Raw genomic sequence first — 14,247 nt, forward strand, 5'->3', positions numbered from 1 at the left:
ATCCCTTTAAGATCTGCCAGCACCCTTCCTAATCCACACTCTAACATCTCCCATTGTGTCCAACATCTAATATCAACCACGGGCCGCTACTAGATGAAGTCTGGTGGCATACCACAGCCAGGAATTTGCATGGACCGCCCGCTCTTGTGAAATAGGAAATGAAACATGTGGTGGCTTGGAAGCTCGGTCAGATTCTGGATATTCCTGTGGTCTGGCACTCGGGGTTCTGTGGCCGGGGCCTTTAATTCCTAATGGTGGTGAACGCCAAGCTCTGGTCACGACAGGAAATGCCTGCTAGGTGAAACATCCGCCCAAAAAGCATTCACTTAGAAGTGTCAACAAACTACCGGTCCAATCTTTTAAAGCACTTTGATTTTTCCAGTTTATGAAAATGTGAGAGGTTCTAATGCATCAAAAAACTGGCCAAGGTGAGGGAAAAAAAAAAAAAAAAGGTTAGGTCAGCGTCTGAAAAATTATGGGAATTTTATAGAAAACAGGGATTTGCAAGGGAATAAAAATTAGATTTTTTTTTTGGTGAATTTACAGCTTTTTTCACAGAAAAGACGTGAATTAAACCTTGAAGATTTGTTAATTTTCTTGGCAAACCCTCAGTCTTTACAAAAGCTGGAACAAGCTGTGTTACTAGACCCTCTGAGGTATTATTAGGACTATGCTGTTCAGAATGTGAGAATGGGGAGAAAAGGGGAAGTCAGGAAGTCACACTGTTTGGTCAGGGGATTGTCCTACAGAAAGATAATGACCCAAAACATTAGAAGACCAGAGCCAGGCGGTGGCTTCAAGTGATGGAAGAGCAACACAGCCTCCAAGCTTTCACCCCGTGGAGCTGCTTTGGGGTGAACTGGACAGAAAGTGATATCAAAAGCACCTGCAAGCACCGCACATCTGTGGGAACTTCTACTGTGGTGGGACAAACTTTCTCAACTACTAATGTCTCAAGCATGTTTGGCTACTGAATGAGTTAAAATACAAAATGCAAATTCAATTTAGTTCAACAAGAAGATTGTGTGATTCCAGTTTATTTAGTTTATTTGTTCTACGGCTTAAATTCAGAAACACCAGGATGTTGAGTTATCTAAATGTAAATGACGTCTGGGAAAACTGACACATCCTACAACTTTTGCCTCTGACTTTTGGTTTTGTGCAACACAGCCGCCCTACAAACAAAATGCTTTGTCATCATGTGAGTTTGGTTTGAATCCAGTCCGCTGCAACCTCGACCTGGGCCATGGATTTGTTGTTTGGCCTTTTGGTCATCACTTGTATGGACTGCCTCAGCCAAAATATGTAACTTTTCAGTATTTGCATTGCAGCCAGGATGGCAGTTCGAGGTTCTTCGAGTAATTTAATTCAATTTAAAACAGTTTAACAGATTCCAATGTCAATGTCAACCAGCGCAAAAAAGTGATAAACATTTCTTACTACAGTATGGGCAACTTTTATGCTGAGCAAAACAATAATATATTCTGTATTTTACGATATTGCAAAATACTCATGACTATATTCACAATATGTAAATCAACAAGAATTAGAGATACGCATTTCAACTTTCTTTCACAATACCTTACAAAGCTAAGATAATGCTGCTGTTTACATTATGTGACGAGCAATTTATAACTAATAAACTAATAAACAAAAAATGTGACAAGGAACACAATTTCTGAGAGAAAAAGGTCAGAATGAAAATCTTAAAATGAAAATGGGAGCTGAGTTATTGTAGTAAAGTTGAAGGTGTTGTTACTGTCAGATTGTGTGTGTCCATGTGTGTTTCTGTGCTGGCGGCAGAGATGGTTAGCAAAGGAGTGTCATAAGAAGTAAATGAAGTTTCGTACCCAGACACACACTCGAAGCACTCAGTCACTCTGCTTCAGTGTGCACTGTTAAAGCAAATTAAGGAGGCCTTGGCAGCCTTTTAATGGTCTGTCACAGTCTAACAGGTTTAGAGCGCTTACAATGGACCCAGGCACTAAGCCCGACAGCTCGCGCTTAATTGTTCAGACCATGTGTGCATGTGTGTGTGTGAAAGTGTGTGTACTGTTAAGAGCCATTCTGTGCCTGTAACTAAAGTCATTGATTCTCATTATGTAGACAGATAAGACAGGCAGGAAGTGTCTGTCAGTCTGTCCGCCCGAGTGGTGGAATAAAATGAGGACTACAGCTGATATGTTAGGATGAATGTGATGCCAACATCTGTTGAAGAATAATTGATCTTAAATCTGAGGTATTCATCCTCTCACAGCTGTATACAGGATGTTGAGTGTGCAGTTATTTTCTCCAAAAAGAATTTATGACATTCTTGGCAATTTAAAAGAAACCATATTCAGACAGAGACAAAGACCAGCACGGCACAGGGCCATAAATGGATTGAGTTACTGACTTAAGCAAACAATAATAAACAAAACATTAATTGTCTCAATGTTCAAGTGGAGCCTGGAGAAATCATCAGGGCAAATAAAACCATTTGCTTTCACTCCATAACCCACTGTCCATCAGCCAGGAAAATGGTCCATGAAGGACGAGGTGGCGGTGCATAAAAATCCCTCCTAAAGGGTTGGAGATTCTGAGCTGTGACCTAGAATATGTTTGACAATCTTCTTTTAATTAGGCCTTGAAGACAAGACTCCTTCCAACTGCTGTCCCGAGAGCTAAATTAATTACTGAGACAAAGCCCAATTCTAGCTCATGGCAAAGATGAATCATTGCAGTATTTGGGGAATGAGCAATACTCTTCATTCAAGGGCTGATGAAAGAGACTCAGACTCTAGAATATAAGCCAACGTACTTCATCACAAAGCTTCCACGAGGCTCTTGCAGCCTTACCACACATGTATTGTACACAAAGGCATCTGCTGCTTCTGCTATCAGGACTTCATAACTCATCCTTTCTTGGTTTTCAGTATTTTCGTCGAAAAAATTCATCAAAAATAAAATGCACACTGGAACTTTTCTCATGGTTATAACTTACTGACAACTTTCCTTCTATTGTATAATCTTCACGCTTAATCGTTTGACTGTTGTGCTACCGCAGACGACTCTCAGATAACTAGCCTCGGCTCCGTGTCCTCGTACAGACCATCAGCCAGCAGACGAGCCCTCACCCGCTGCCAGCAGCCGGGCCATTCATTCAGTTAACTGACTGTGTCATCTGTCAGCCTGTGTAAATGGGTGTTTGTGAGTTATGGCTAATTAAGCAAATCACAACATGGAAGGTTGTGCCAGAGCCCGGGCCTCACAAAGAGACAGATCAAAAGGTGACTTGGTAGGAACGAGTTATGTCTTACAAATACCTGATGAATATGCAACAAATTAGAAAATGTGTTTTCAATTTTTCATTCGTACTGTTCATTTATTTACTGTTGTCAGGTATAAACAAACAAGCTCTGCCATTATTCTGAGCTGAACTTTGATTACTTGTACTTGAACGGACACAACAGAGCAGTCTTTTGCAATCAGCATTTGAAAATAAAACATTTGTAATTTCTTTTCTTTTCTTTTCAGGCTTACTCCTTATTTCTGTCTATTTCTCTCTCACCGATTATCACTTATTTTCTCTGCCTGCTTCTCCGAGCTTTCAGATCTTGCAAATCTGGAGATGTGCCGGGAATCCCTACTAGCAGGCTAGTATTGACTAAATGATCAGGGGAGGCCGTGCTTGGCAAGTTCAACGAGGTAACGACCTGAATTTGCTTGGGCGATACCTCCAGATTGAATTGAAAGTTTCACAATGGTGGCCACGTCCTCAGAAGATAACCCAGTCAAATATTTTCATTAGGAGAAAAATGTGCCTTCTTATCTATGTATGCCTGTTAAGACAAAACTCCTCCATAAAGGGGAAAATGATAACATATGGAAACAGTCGGCTGGCCAACAGCTCTTGCACCAATGCCCCGGCAGTGGAGTATTTGTTATCCCACTTGTCCTCTGCAGCACATGTGTAGGTGTTTGTCTCTATCTATATGTCATGAAGAGAGATGAACTCTGCAGCAGTGCATAGACGCAATGCGGGGAGGCCCTTGAGTTCAGAATGCACCCCAGACTCTCTATGTATATCTTGTCTCAACAATATCGTAGGACCAACAAACTCAAGCTCTTGCTTTCTCCAACCCAAACACACTCACATCTGCATGAGCACTGATTAACTTGCTTATTAGCACACTATATTGATGTAATTAGCTCAAGTTAAACAGTCCACTAGAGCTATTAAGCCAGGACTAATCCAAGATAGTGATTTCCAGCACATATTATGCAAAATGATTGAAGAAATGCTGGAAACATCTGGATATTAAGCACTTTGGAGATAATCTGTTGACAGAGGAGGCATACCATCATGAAGGAATCAGCTCTGGGGTTCAAATAGAAAAATGTGTTTATAGAAGCAAAGTTGACTAAGAACACATGCTTGTGTCTCGCTGTCACAGAGAAAAGTCACAAAGAGCTGATTTACTTAAGGAATCATTACCTCTTTCACGTTATCTTTTCTCAGTCTTTCCAAGATTTAATGCTGAAGATAAACCACTAGCCAGCTATCACCCAATTCAGTTTTTCTGAGGCGCTGCAGAAAATGGTTTAGCACACACAGACATGTCTAATTATCGCTTTCACAATTCAGGTCAAAATGAGGGTTTGGCGTTCGGCACGAACATTGCAGATAGATCAAGGAAAAGGAAGCACACCTTTGTCGATAACAGCGGAAATAAGCGGCAGGGGACGATGAGGAGCAGTGTTTGTATTGGGTAGCATAACTTGATGGGGAAAAAAATAAACATTTGTTAGAAACATTAACTGCATCAGTGATTTGCTTTAGAGGTGAGTTAAGAACTTCAGATTGATGACGCGATCGATGCAATCTGTTTTACTGAAATTAGTTTTTCAAGAAGTGAAGCGCTTTTCTTTCCCACTATTTAAACCCCCCCAAAAAACAAAACTATTTGGTAGCTAACACTAATATGGACCATTATCTGTGCAATCCTAGCTATAACTGAGCACAGACAAAAGCAATCAAGAACTACAATGGCTATTAGTCAAATTCACACTATTTGCTATGGGAGTGTGTAGACTGTAGCTCATGAAAGTATGCTTTTGGTAAAGAATGAATATTTGAAATGTGAATATGAATTCAAATATTCACATTTCACGAGGCAGGAGATTAAAGTTTCATATACATACAACGGAAGAAGACTTCTCAAAGCTGCAAGCTGTACAAGGAAATCAGTAGAAACTCTTTTGTCTACACCTTACCTGACACTGGAGGCCCACCATTTGGGCTCTGTCACAATAATTGCATGAAAGTATCTACACTGAATGTTTCTTTTTCTCTGCCATTGTTGTTGTGATCAATTCGTCAGAGGCCAGGAAATCTATAACATGAAGCGTAGTCACAGTCAAGTCCACAGCAGTCCTTACAGCCATCAAAGTTGTGCTGAATTTCATGGCAAATCTTCCAATAGTTTTCAACACATTTCACTAAACTCCGAGGACCATCAGTCATGTCAACCTCATGGCAGCTGCAGAGGGAAGTTGGTTATTCTTCTTTCTAGTAACTGACAATCTACCCAATTGCTTTTGAGCTAACAAAATAATGGAGAGAATGGCTGACATTCCCCCTGTTGAGTGCATTTCCACCAGCATGGCTTGTCTTTAGGCATTTGATATGTTGACCTCATCCAATGTGTGATGAAAGGTGCCTTGGTCTTTACTGTGCTTTGCACCATAAACCGTCCGCCTGATCCACCTCCCTGTGAATCTGGTCAAGTGCATGGATATCACACTTCATCAACCAGCCAGTAAAAAAAAAAAAAAAAAGCAGGCGACAGCAACAAAACTGTCTTTTGGAAAGCTGTGGTATACAAACTTATTTTGTAGGAGTTAGCATTGCATATTCAAAATAAAGTCTCTCTGACTCTCTTTCCTGTCACATTGTCTGACTTCTACATGACTTTCTCTACTGCTTTTTTTGTCATACCTACACCTTCCTCCCTCAGGGATCTTCATCCCACCATATTAAGAGTGGAAATGTATCTGCTTCCATTGTAATTACAAACCCACTGGAGTCAAAGCCTCTTGATCTCTGCAGGATCCTTGCTTGCTTTTCTTTTTTTCCACTATTTACTCACCTCTCTCAGCCGAGAAGACAGACACATGCTGAGCTATCAGTTCTGTTTTTCTTCCCTTCTGTTGGGCATTTTTGTATCTAATATTCCTGAAATTATAATAGTTTTTAGAGAAGCAGTAAAACGGCAAAGTAGAAGGGGAGGATATGTGAGAGAGGACGCTGGGGGGGTAGGGTTGCTTTAGTTTCTTTGTACAGTGTGGGAATTTCTGCTGCATATACAGTATGTGTTTACAAATGAGAATCTGTAAAAAGGCACCAGCCAGGAACCTTTTGTTTAATGTTGGCCTCAGGATTAGGCACTGTGAACCCTCCTTGAGGCTAAAGTGTCGACTTGTAACAGCCCAGGACAAGATGGTGGGGAAGAAATTGGTTTCTGCAGGGGTGAAATGAAAACAGCTGAAAAGAAAACAAGCGTCCCCACTGTCCCATAGAGTCTGCTGCAGTTGGAACATAGAGTCAAGGTGAGGGCAAGCGTTTGATAACCCTATAGTGATCAATAACCAGGATGGGTTAGGGAAGTACAGTTAGAAGTGTGGCCTACCAACAACCCAACAAAAACAAAAAACTCACTCAGGACAACAGCAGGGAGGAAAAAAACAAGACAGAAGTGTGTCTGTTGTGAGTTTGTGTATTGTTCCCAGATAGTGTCAGTGATCAAATCCATTGAGGGCTTTTTTTTTTTTCTTTTACTATCAATCTTTTTCTTCTTTTGGCTTTTGGGATGCAGCCCATGTGTATTTCCTGGCGTGTCTTAGACTTAGAAACGATATCATAAACATTGATACAAGTATATCTTTGTTGTTTTCTTTTTACATATGCACCAGGGAAGGTCATAGCATATGACTAGCCCTATTTCTACTCAACGTACCATTCAGTGACCTCACATTCCTTGTGGATGGGGTCCCCACTGTAGCTTTAACCTGTTTCCTTTAAACCATCGCTCCCCTCTCCATACATATAAGGTTAACCAGATTGTTCGTTTTTGTTTCAGTGACTTTATAAGCCGATTAAAATTTATAATACTAAGTATATTCACTGTTTCTCCGCAGACACACCAGTTGAATCCTTTAGGATGATCATACCTTTCTTTTTGCATGTTAGAAAATTGATGGCCATGTTTTGTCAGAAGAGGACAAAAGTGGTTTCATGTTTGTCCAGCTCTGGGGAAAACGAGCCCATTTTAAGGAGTAAAAAATAAATAAAGAAAATAAATCATAGGTCACTCATGGGTTCTGCATGTGGATGTTGCTGATCGGGACAAAAAGGAACAGACTGTGATGTTCCCAAAAACTTTGTCAGACAGTTTAAGTGTGACAGAGACCCACCACAACTAGAACCACAGCCACAGTGTTTATGTCTGCCTTTGGGGAATGTTCTCTGTTTTTGCTTCCTGTTTGTGTGCAACAGAATTTAAAACGGCCCCAGTCCTCTTTGTCTTCAGTGCTGTTGGTGTATACTATAACAGTGTTAATGGTGGTAGTCTTAGTCTTAGTGATGGTGACTACTGTGTAAAACAAGTGAAAACTCTGATTATGACTGGAACCCTCTGACAAAATGAGACACAAACTACAACACAAGCGCTCAAAGGCATTTTCCTTTCCCCTCACAGAAAAGCGACTATTTCTGAATGAATGTGTACTTTGATATCACAGGAATAACATAAAAAGGATGCTCTGTGCAACCAGGAGCCGGCACACAGTGATGATTATCATACCTAAATCCAATCCAATTTCTTCACCCGTTGCATGTAAGCTCTTCAGGGGAGTCTCAACATGTAGGCAAAGGGGGAGTTGGGAATTTAAGTAGTGTGTATCCAAGATGGTAGAATATCTGAGTTTCATAACAGGAAAAAAAAAGAAAAAGTGACTTTTTGCAAAGCCTTGTAAACACATTTATTAGAGGAAGAAAAACAGATATAAAAACCAGCCAAATCTTTGTTTCCAGTTTCTTCACTGTGACCTCAACATGCCGATAATGAAATTTCTCAATTTGGCTCGTACCTGGTTTCCAGTCACACTCCAAACGTTACATTAGAAAACCAGATCACACCAATAAAGTCAAATCAAACGGATTGCAGAGCAGCAATTAATTCCAAGGATAATGACGAGGAAGCTGTCCAAAAGTGTGTCTACCTCAATTAGTCTCTTGTTGCACTGTTGATGCAGAGGATGGATGAAAGAAAACAAATTAAGTTGCACATAGAAGAGAGGGAAGAAGAAGGGAAGAAAGGAAGAGATAAAGCAGGCAAAGGAGGGGGAGAACTACTGTGGGGAGGGAATACACAGTATGAGGGCTTGAAATGAACAAGTGTGGGAAAGAGAGAAAGATTAAAGGGAAAGGCTGATGAGGGGAGGGAGGGGAGTAGGAACTTCCAAAACTGTAACAGCCATACCAGGGAGGGAGAGAGAAAGAGAGAATGATGAGGAAGATGAGAGCAGCAAACTATTAGAAAAAGAACGGGATGGAAGAAATCTGTCGTACTCACAGCTGAATGAGGTGGGCAGTGGGCGTAGCTTGTGTGCGTGGACTGATGATGGTGATGCGGGTGTTGTTGGTGGGACAGATAATGCTGCGGATTTGCATGGGTGAAGGAGCGACCACTCCAGACCCCCTGACCACCACTGCTACCAGTTGTCCAACTGGAGCCGAGGCTTGAACTCACAGCTCTCGCCTTACTGCTGTGGTAACCTCTCACTGCTGCACTCGGCTGATGGAAGGATACCGGATCAAAACAGAGAAGGGAGATGGAGGGAGGGAACGGGGAAAAGGAGGAGGTTAGCACGGGTGACGGAAAGCAAAGAAGACAGAAATTGTGAGGGAGGGCAGTGACAAATGTTACAGACAGAAATATCACAACTGTGAACAGCATCCACTCTGCAGCGGACAGACACTGACAACTGACTGCCCGCTCACTGACCTGTGACGAAAGAGAAAGCAGGATGTGGTGTTGATCTGAAATCTCCATACCAGTATCAAGATTGTTCTCACACTTTCTTTCCACGCTAACTCACTTTCTCCTTCCCTTTCTCTCCCAGAGTGCCAGATGTTGTGAAACCGCCTTCTGTCACGGTTGAAAACTGTTCTCGCTGGAAAAGTGCTGATTGGTTTGATAAGACGCTTGGATTACAGGCTGGCAATGGGCTTCCTGGTGTGGCATTATGTATTGGGTATCAACAGGGTCCAAGAAACACAGGGCTGAATCTGCTGACAGGCCAGCTTATGCGGCTGCAAGATGGGTTACCTGGGCTGTCATGGCCACTGGAGCACAGGAAGAAAAAGATATACACAGGGTACGCATGCCAGTCTGTGGCACTTTAACAAGGCCTGGGGCAAATACTGAAGTATTTGTAAATTCAGCTAAACAGTCACAATTACCCCCCCCCCCCCCCACACACACACACACACATACACACACACATTAAAAAAAAAATAAAATGTGAGTTTCAATTCTTCCGAAAAGTAAACTCCTGGATTTCGTGTAATTCCTACATCATAACATAAATAAACCATAATTACAGCTGCTATTTAATGTGCCTGCCTCACATGTAGACTATTCACCCCTGCAATTAGGGGTAATGTTTAACTTAAATGGGTTCCACACACGTACACTGCAAAACAGCACGACCCCTCACAACAATAAGAAGAAGAGCTCTTTCGTCTTGTATTTGGCAAGAAATCAAACCGACTGCACGAAAAACACTTAATGTCATTAGGACCAAGAGTGTGCAATATAGCATGTACATAAACAAAAACAAATGTCCAATTTGCTTTACTAGCCTATGAAAAGTTGCAGGATTGTGGTACACAATGGGTGAGTCATTAAGTAATCATTTAGTCCATTATGGCATTTCTTATATCATAAAATATGAGGACCTGTTCCTTCTCTGTTTGACATCATTATAAATTTGATTATGTTGGGGGTTTGGACAGTTGTTTGGCCTGAGCTGATGATGATGAAAATGGATGATGAAAATCATCCTTTAGTCTGTTTAACCACTGGCCTGAGTGGATTAGATAAAAATACTAAAGAAAAATGAAATAATTGTTACTTAACTAATGAAGTGATATTAAAAGAGTATTGATGGCGCTGTGATCCTTTTTATTCTGATTTCATTCTTTGAGCAAAAACATATGAATATGATGCAATCTACCAAGTATTTAGCAATGTGCTCGTTTACGTGTATGATTTATGGGCCGAGCAAAGACAAACCACCTTGAATGAAGCACAGCTGTACATCAATAGAGAATGTTAACAGTGCCCTTTGGCCCCTGTAGGATTTTCACTGAGGTCAGAGGCCATCCCACACAGGGGAATCGAAGGGAGCACGATCGCAGCAATATAGACTCACAGCTGTGCTTAGAAAGTTTGCCAGTCTCGTATTCTTCATCACGAAAGAACCGGAGGGGGGGAAACGTAAGCCAAAGTTCAGCTTAATACATACAATATATAACGACAGGTTTAGGGTTCATGTTAATATAAAACAGGAGGAGGTAGTTTCCCCCAAAGAGGGATAAATGATTTTTTACAGAATAGTGCAGAATCCATCGAGGAGCATGAAAGAGGCCCATTGGTGTAATAAAACCATAGGTTCTGGGAAGAAAAGACAAATATGGGAGGAACTGATTTTGAATCACCAGCTTTCAAACCATGTAAATGTAAAAAAAAAAAAAAAGAAGAAACTTGAGTGTTGAGAAAAAAAAAAACAAGCAGTTGTTATTTTCTCGCAGGCTTTCAATGAAACACTTAGTCATTGGGTCAAACTTTGAGAGCAGTGCGAGGGCAGGATATATTGTACTAAAAAAAAAAAAAAAAAAAAGGAAGCACATCAGTATTTGGAGCCATGCCTCTCCAACGCAATTCGTCAATTCCTATAGAGACATGTTGGACTATTATAGAGCCTATGTAAAAGTCAGAAGGGAGGAAGCAGACTGAAGTATGGTACATTAAGCTGCATGGACACAGCCGTTACTTAATTGCAACTATTCACCAGTTCATAGAGTTTAAGTACTGCTCCAAGCCATGTAACAACCTCCATTGGCCTTATAAATGAGGATTATGCAGCTTTTGAGGAGGCATTTGGAAATAATGCATCTATGCAGAAGTGTTTTGTTAAAGCCCCCATCTCAAGGGAGAGATACATTTTGAAGATGTTATAAGCAGAAGAGTTACGTGGGATAACAGAGCCACTGACGAAGGCGTTTTAAGTCTGGGTCGCTCTGCTGCGTGAGTGACAAGATCTTCGCCCTTTATATTACAGGGGTGGGGTTGTGCTTTAGCATGAGGCTGAGATCCAAAGCTGCCGGCATTCCTCGCCTGGAATGCATGATTGGTCCCCAGACTCAGCTTCATGTCACAGACTTTCAGCAGCTCGTCAGAGAGCTACGCTCGGCCCATATTTCTTCATTTTATATAAGGGCCAACCGGATCTACTTACACAAGCTTTTCTTCCTCTGAGGAGGAATGTTTTACATGCAGTCCAACAGACGTATGGGTGTGGGGGTGGGGGTGTGTGTGTGTGTGTGTGTGTGTGTGTGTGTGTCTTGGCTCGTTTCTACCAGCATTGTTTTACTCCTTTTCATGTTGCAAAGGAAAATCCTAGCTTTTGTGCACTCCTGTAAATCTCCCTCTGCAAAGGCTGTTTTGAGTTCTACACTTTGACAGAGAGATGTTTTGAGGTTCAAGCTATGGTTCTGGTGTTGTGAGGAGCAACCAATTAGTCCTGTATAAATGTTTAATGTAACAATAAGAAAAATAACCTGCAATACTTTACTGCACAGCTGACCCACACTTTCTCACACTGGATCATAATAGATGGCACAAATAGAAGGATGGGCATTCCTTTCTTGATACAAGGCATTCATTTAGTTTACCACAGAATAAAAATGTAACTACTTCAGCGAGCCAGTATGTTATCAGCACCATTTATTACTAAACATGTATGCCCAGGCTGGATAATGTTTCACCTTGAGCTATGAAAAAGTGAGTGGAGGTTGTGGCTCCATTAATACACTAAAATGAACCAGAGCATAACACCTCTCCTGAGTCCATTTTTCATTGGTTAAGTGATTTCCTTGGCTCTCTCTCCCTGGTGACACTGCATGGTTGAGGCTGTCAGGCGATGGACCTTTGTGAATTCCAAAACTCTCGCACGTCCTATTCTTCATATAGAAGTGGGGCCTTAATATAATATTCGGCACAAGAGGGTATTAAACCATGGTTCGTGTCAACCTCAATTCTTTTCAGTATAAAAGGTTGATTTTGTTTTCCACAAGTGACTTTTTTGTTTTTTTATTCAAATGCCTAATTTGTATTTGTTGATCCATGCAGTTCATGGATCAACAGCAACTTAAGTGCTTTTTTTGAACACGATGAAATAAAACTAACCTTTTTTCTGCGGCTACGGTGGTGTCAAGTACTTTGATGTGCAGTTATATGGGGCTTTATCATGACTCCTCAGCTGCAAAGAAGAAAAACACTGCCTCCTCATTCACCGGGGTCCTTTTTCTATCAACAATATGCAATTCGATGAAACCTACCGATGAGGTTCCCACTAAAGAATAACATGGTTGTACTTAACGATTCCTTGCTTTCCAGGTCATATTTTCACCATGAAATATACAACATAATAGAAGAAAAAATATTCTGTTGAGGAAGCATTCCATGGGCTATTGCAGAGACTTCAGATTGTTCTTGGATTACAGAAAACTTAAGGAACTACACTTCTTTATGGGTCTTTGTGAAATTCCACAGTTTTACAGTTTCCGCTGGCCATATCGACTTTCTTGGAAGATAAATCAAATTCCCTGTCTTTTGTTATCAATTTATTATTTTTTTCCTGGCAAACAAGTTTATCTTCAGGTGTAACCTTAATCTCAGTGTGTAAGCATTATGAAAAATGGTCATAGCCTAGTTTTATCTGATTGCCCTGAAGGCACTGTGCCCCACAGCTGTTGTTGGACACTTGGGTACTCCGAGAAATGGTAATTTCCCACAACACAGATCCAACTCAGAATTTCCTGATTTCCTGTTGGCCTAACCGTGCTTTATCTTCTCTCATCCCTTTTTTCAAAGAGGCTGGTGTGCTGCCAAAAATGCCCCTTCCCTCTCTGTGTCATCTCCATATTCCCATTTCACAGAGCTGGCATGCAGAATAACAGACAACCTCCAGTGCAGCGGGCGAAAAACTCAGTCTCACTCGAAAACCCATTAAATGAACAAAAATGAGGTCCCTAAAACATGACAAAAAACAACCGAATAACCAATTGCCAATGCGTTTTGAAATGAAGGTTGAAATGAATGGTGAGAGGCTTCAACACAGGGACCAGGAAAGTCATCCCAGATGGCATTAGTTAGGGGATATTGTCTTCTAGAGGGCCCTCCACGCCTGGTTGCTCCATTTGGCCGGCTATGAAAGAGATACAGCTTTCCTTTGGCATCTCTGATGACTGACTTCCTGGAAGCTGTGTTGCGTGAAATGGCCTCCTCTGTACTCGCTCCTCTTTTGCTCCTCTTTGCCAATCCTCACCCCCTCACACAAGTCACCTTCTCGCCGCCAAGCGTGCAGGCTTTGACTGTCACTCTTTGCAAAGCGCAGCAGATGGAGGTATGACAGACTCTGTGAGACTCGGCGGGTCACCAACAGTTCCACCTACAATCCCAAAAGGCACCCCTGTTCACCCAACCACATCTTTTCTCCAGTACTCAAGAACCAAGTTCAAGTGTAGCCTAGGCAACGCAGCGGCAGGCCATGTCTGGATTTCGGTGTACGAGTAGTCTGACAGGTTTCATTTAAAAAGGGGAAGAAGGGGATAAGTTAGAAGTTACCCCTCCGCACTCACCCGGGCAGAGAGGGCTGGCAAACCACACACTCAATAACAGCCTCTCTCTTTCGCTCCCCTACTTTTCCTCTCGACAACATCTAGTAACACTCTGAAAAGGCACTTCTGTGAGCTAAGATGGCAGTCTTGAGGGACAAGGAGATGGTGGTAACCAAGGCAACTGGGTCAACTGGGTGACATTAGACCCGGGGCCGCTGACAGACACTCATACAAGCACTACGGTTCTGTAACTTGGGGGCAGTTCTCCTGTTAAGATTTGTGCGCAAATCCTCGGCACA

The 14,247-nt window shown here is 41.7% G+C and overlaps 1 protein-coding gene across 4 annotated transcripts in view; it reads right to left on the reverse strand.

Moving 5' to 3' along the window:
- LOC115050597 (RNA-binding motif, single-stranded-interacting protein 3) overlaps positions 1-14,247 on the reverse strand; it is a 238,561-nt gene that overhangs the window by 176,153 nt on the left and 48,161 nt on the right. For 3 of the 4 annotated variants that reach the window (XM_029513487.1, XM_029513488.1, XM_029513486.1), the window contains one exon: positions 8,616-8,837. In XM_029513487.1, the coding sequence (XP_029369347.1) occupies positions 8,616-8,837 (222 nt within the window). Of the gene's footprint in view, positions 1-8,615; positions 8,838-14,247 lie in introns of those variants that run through there. The other variant, XM_029513490.1, reaches the window with a different exon arrangement.

This window comes from Echeneis naucrates, chromosome 11 (assembly GCF_900963305.1).
Source record: "Echeneis naucrates chromosome 11, fEcheNa1.1, whole genome shotgun sequence".
NCBI classification, from domain to species: domain Eukaryota; kingdom Metazoa; phylum Chordata; class Actinopteri; order Carangiformes; family Echeneidae; genus Echeneis; species Echeneis naucrates.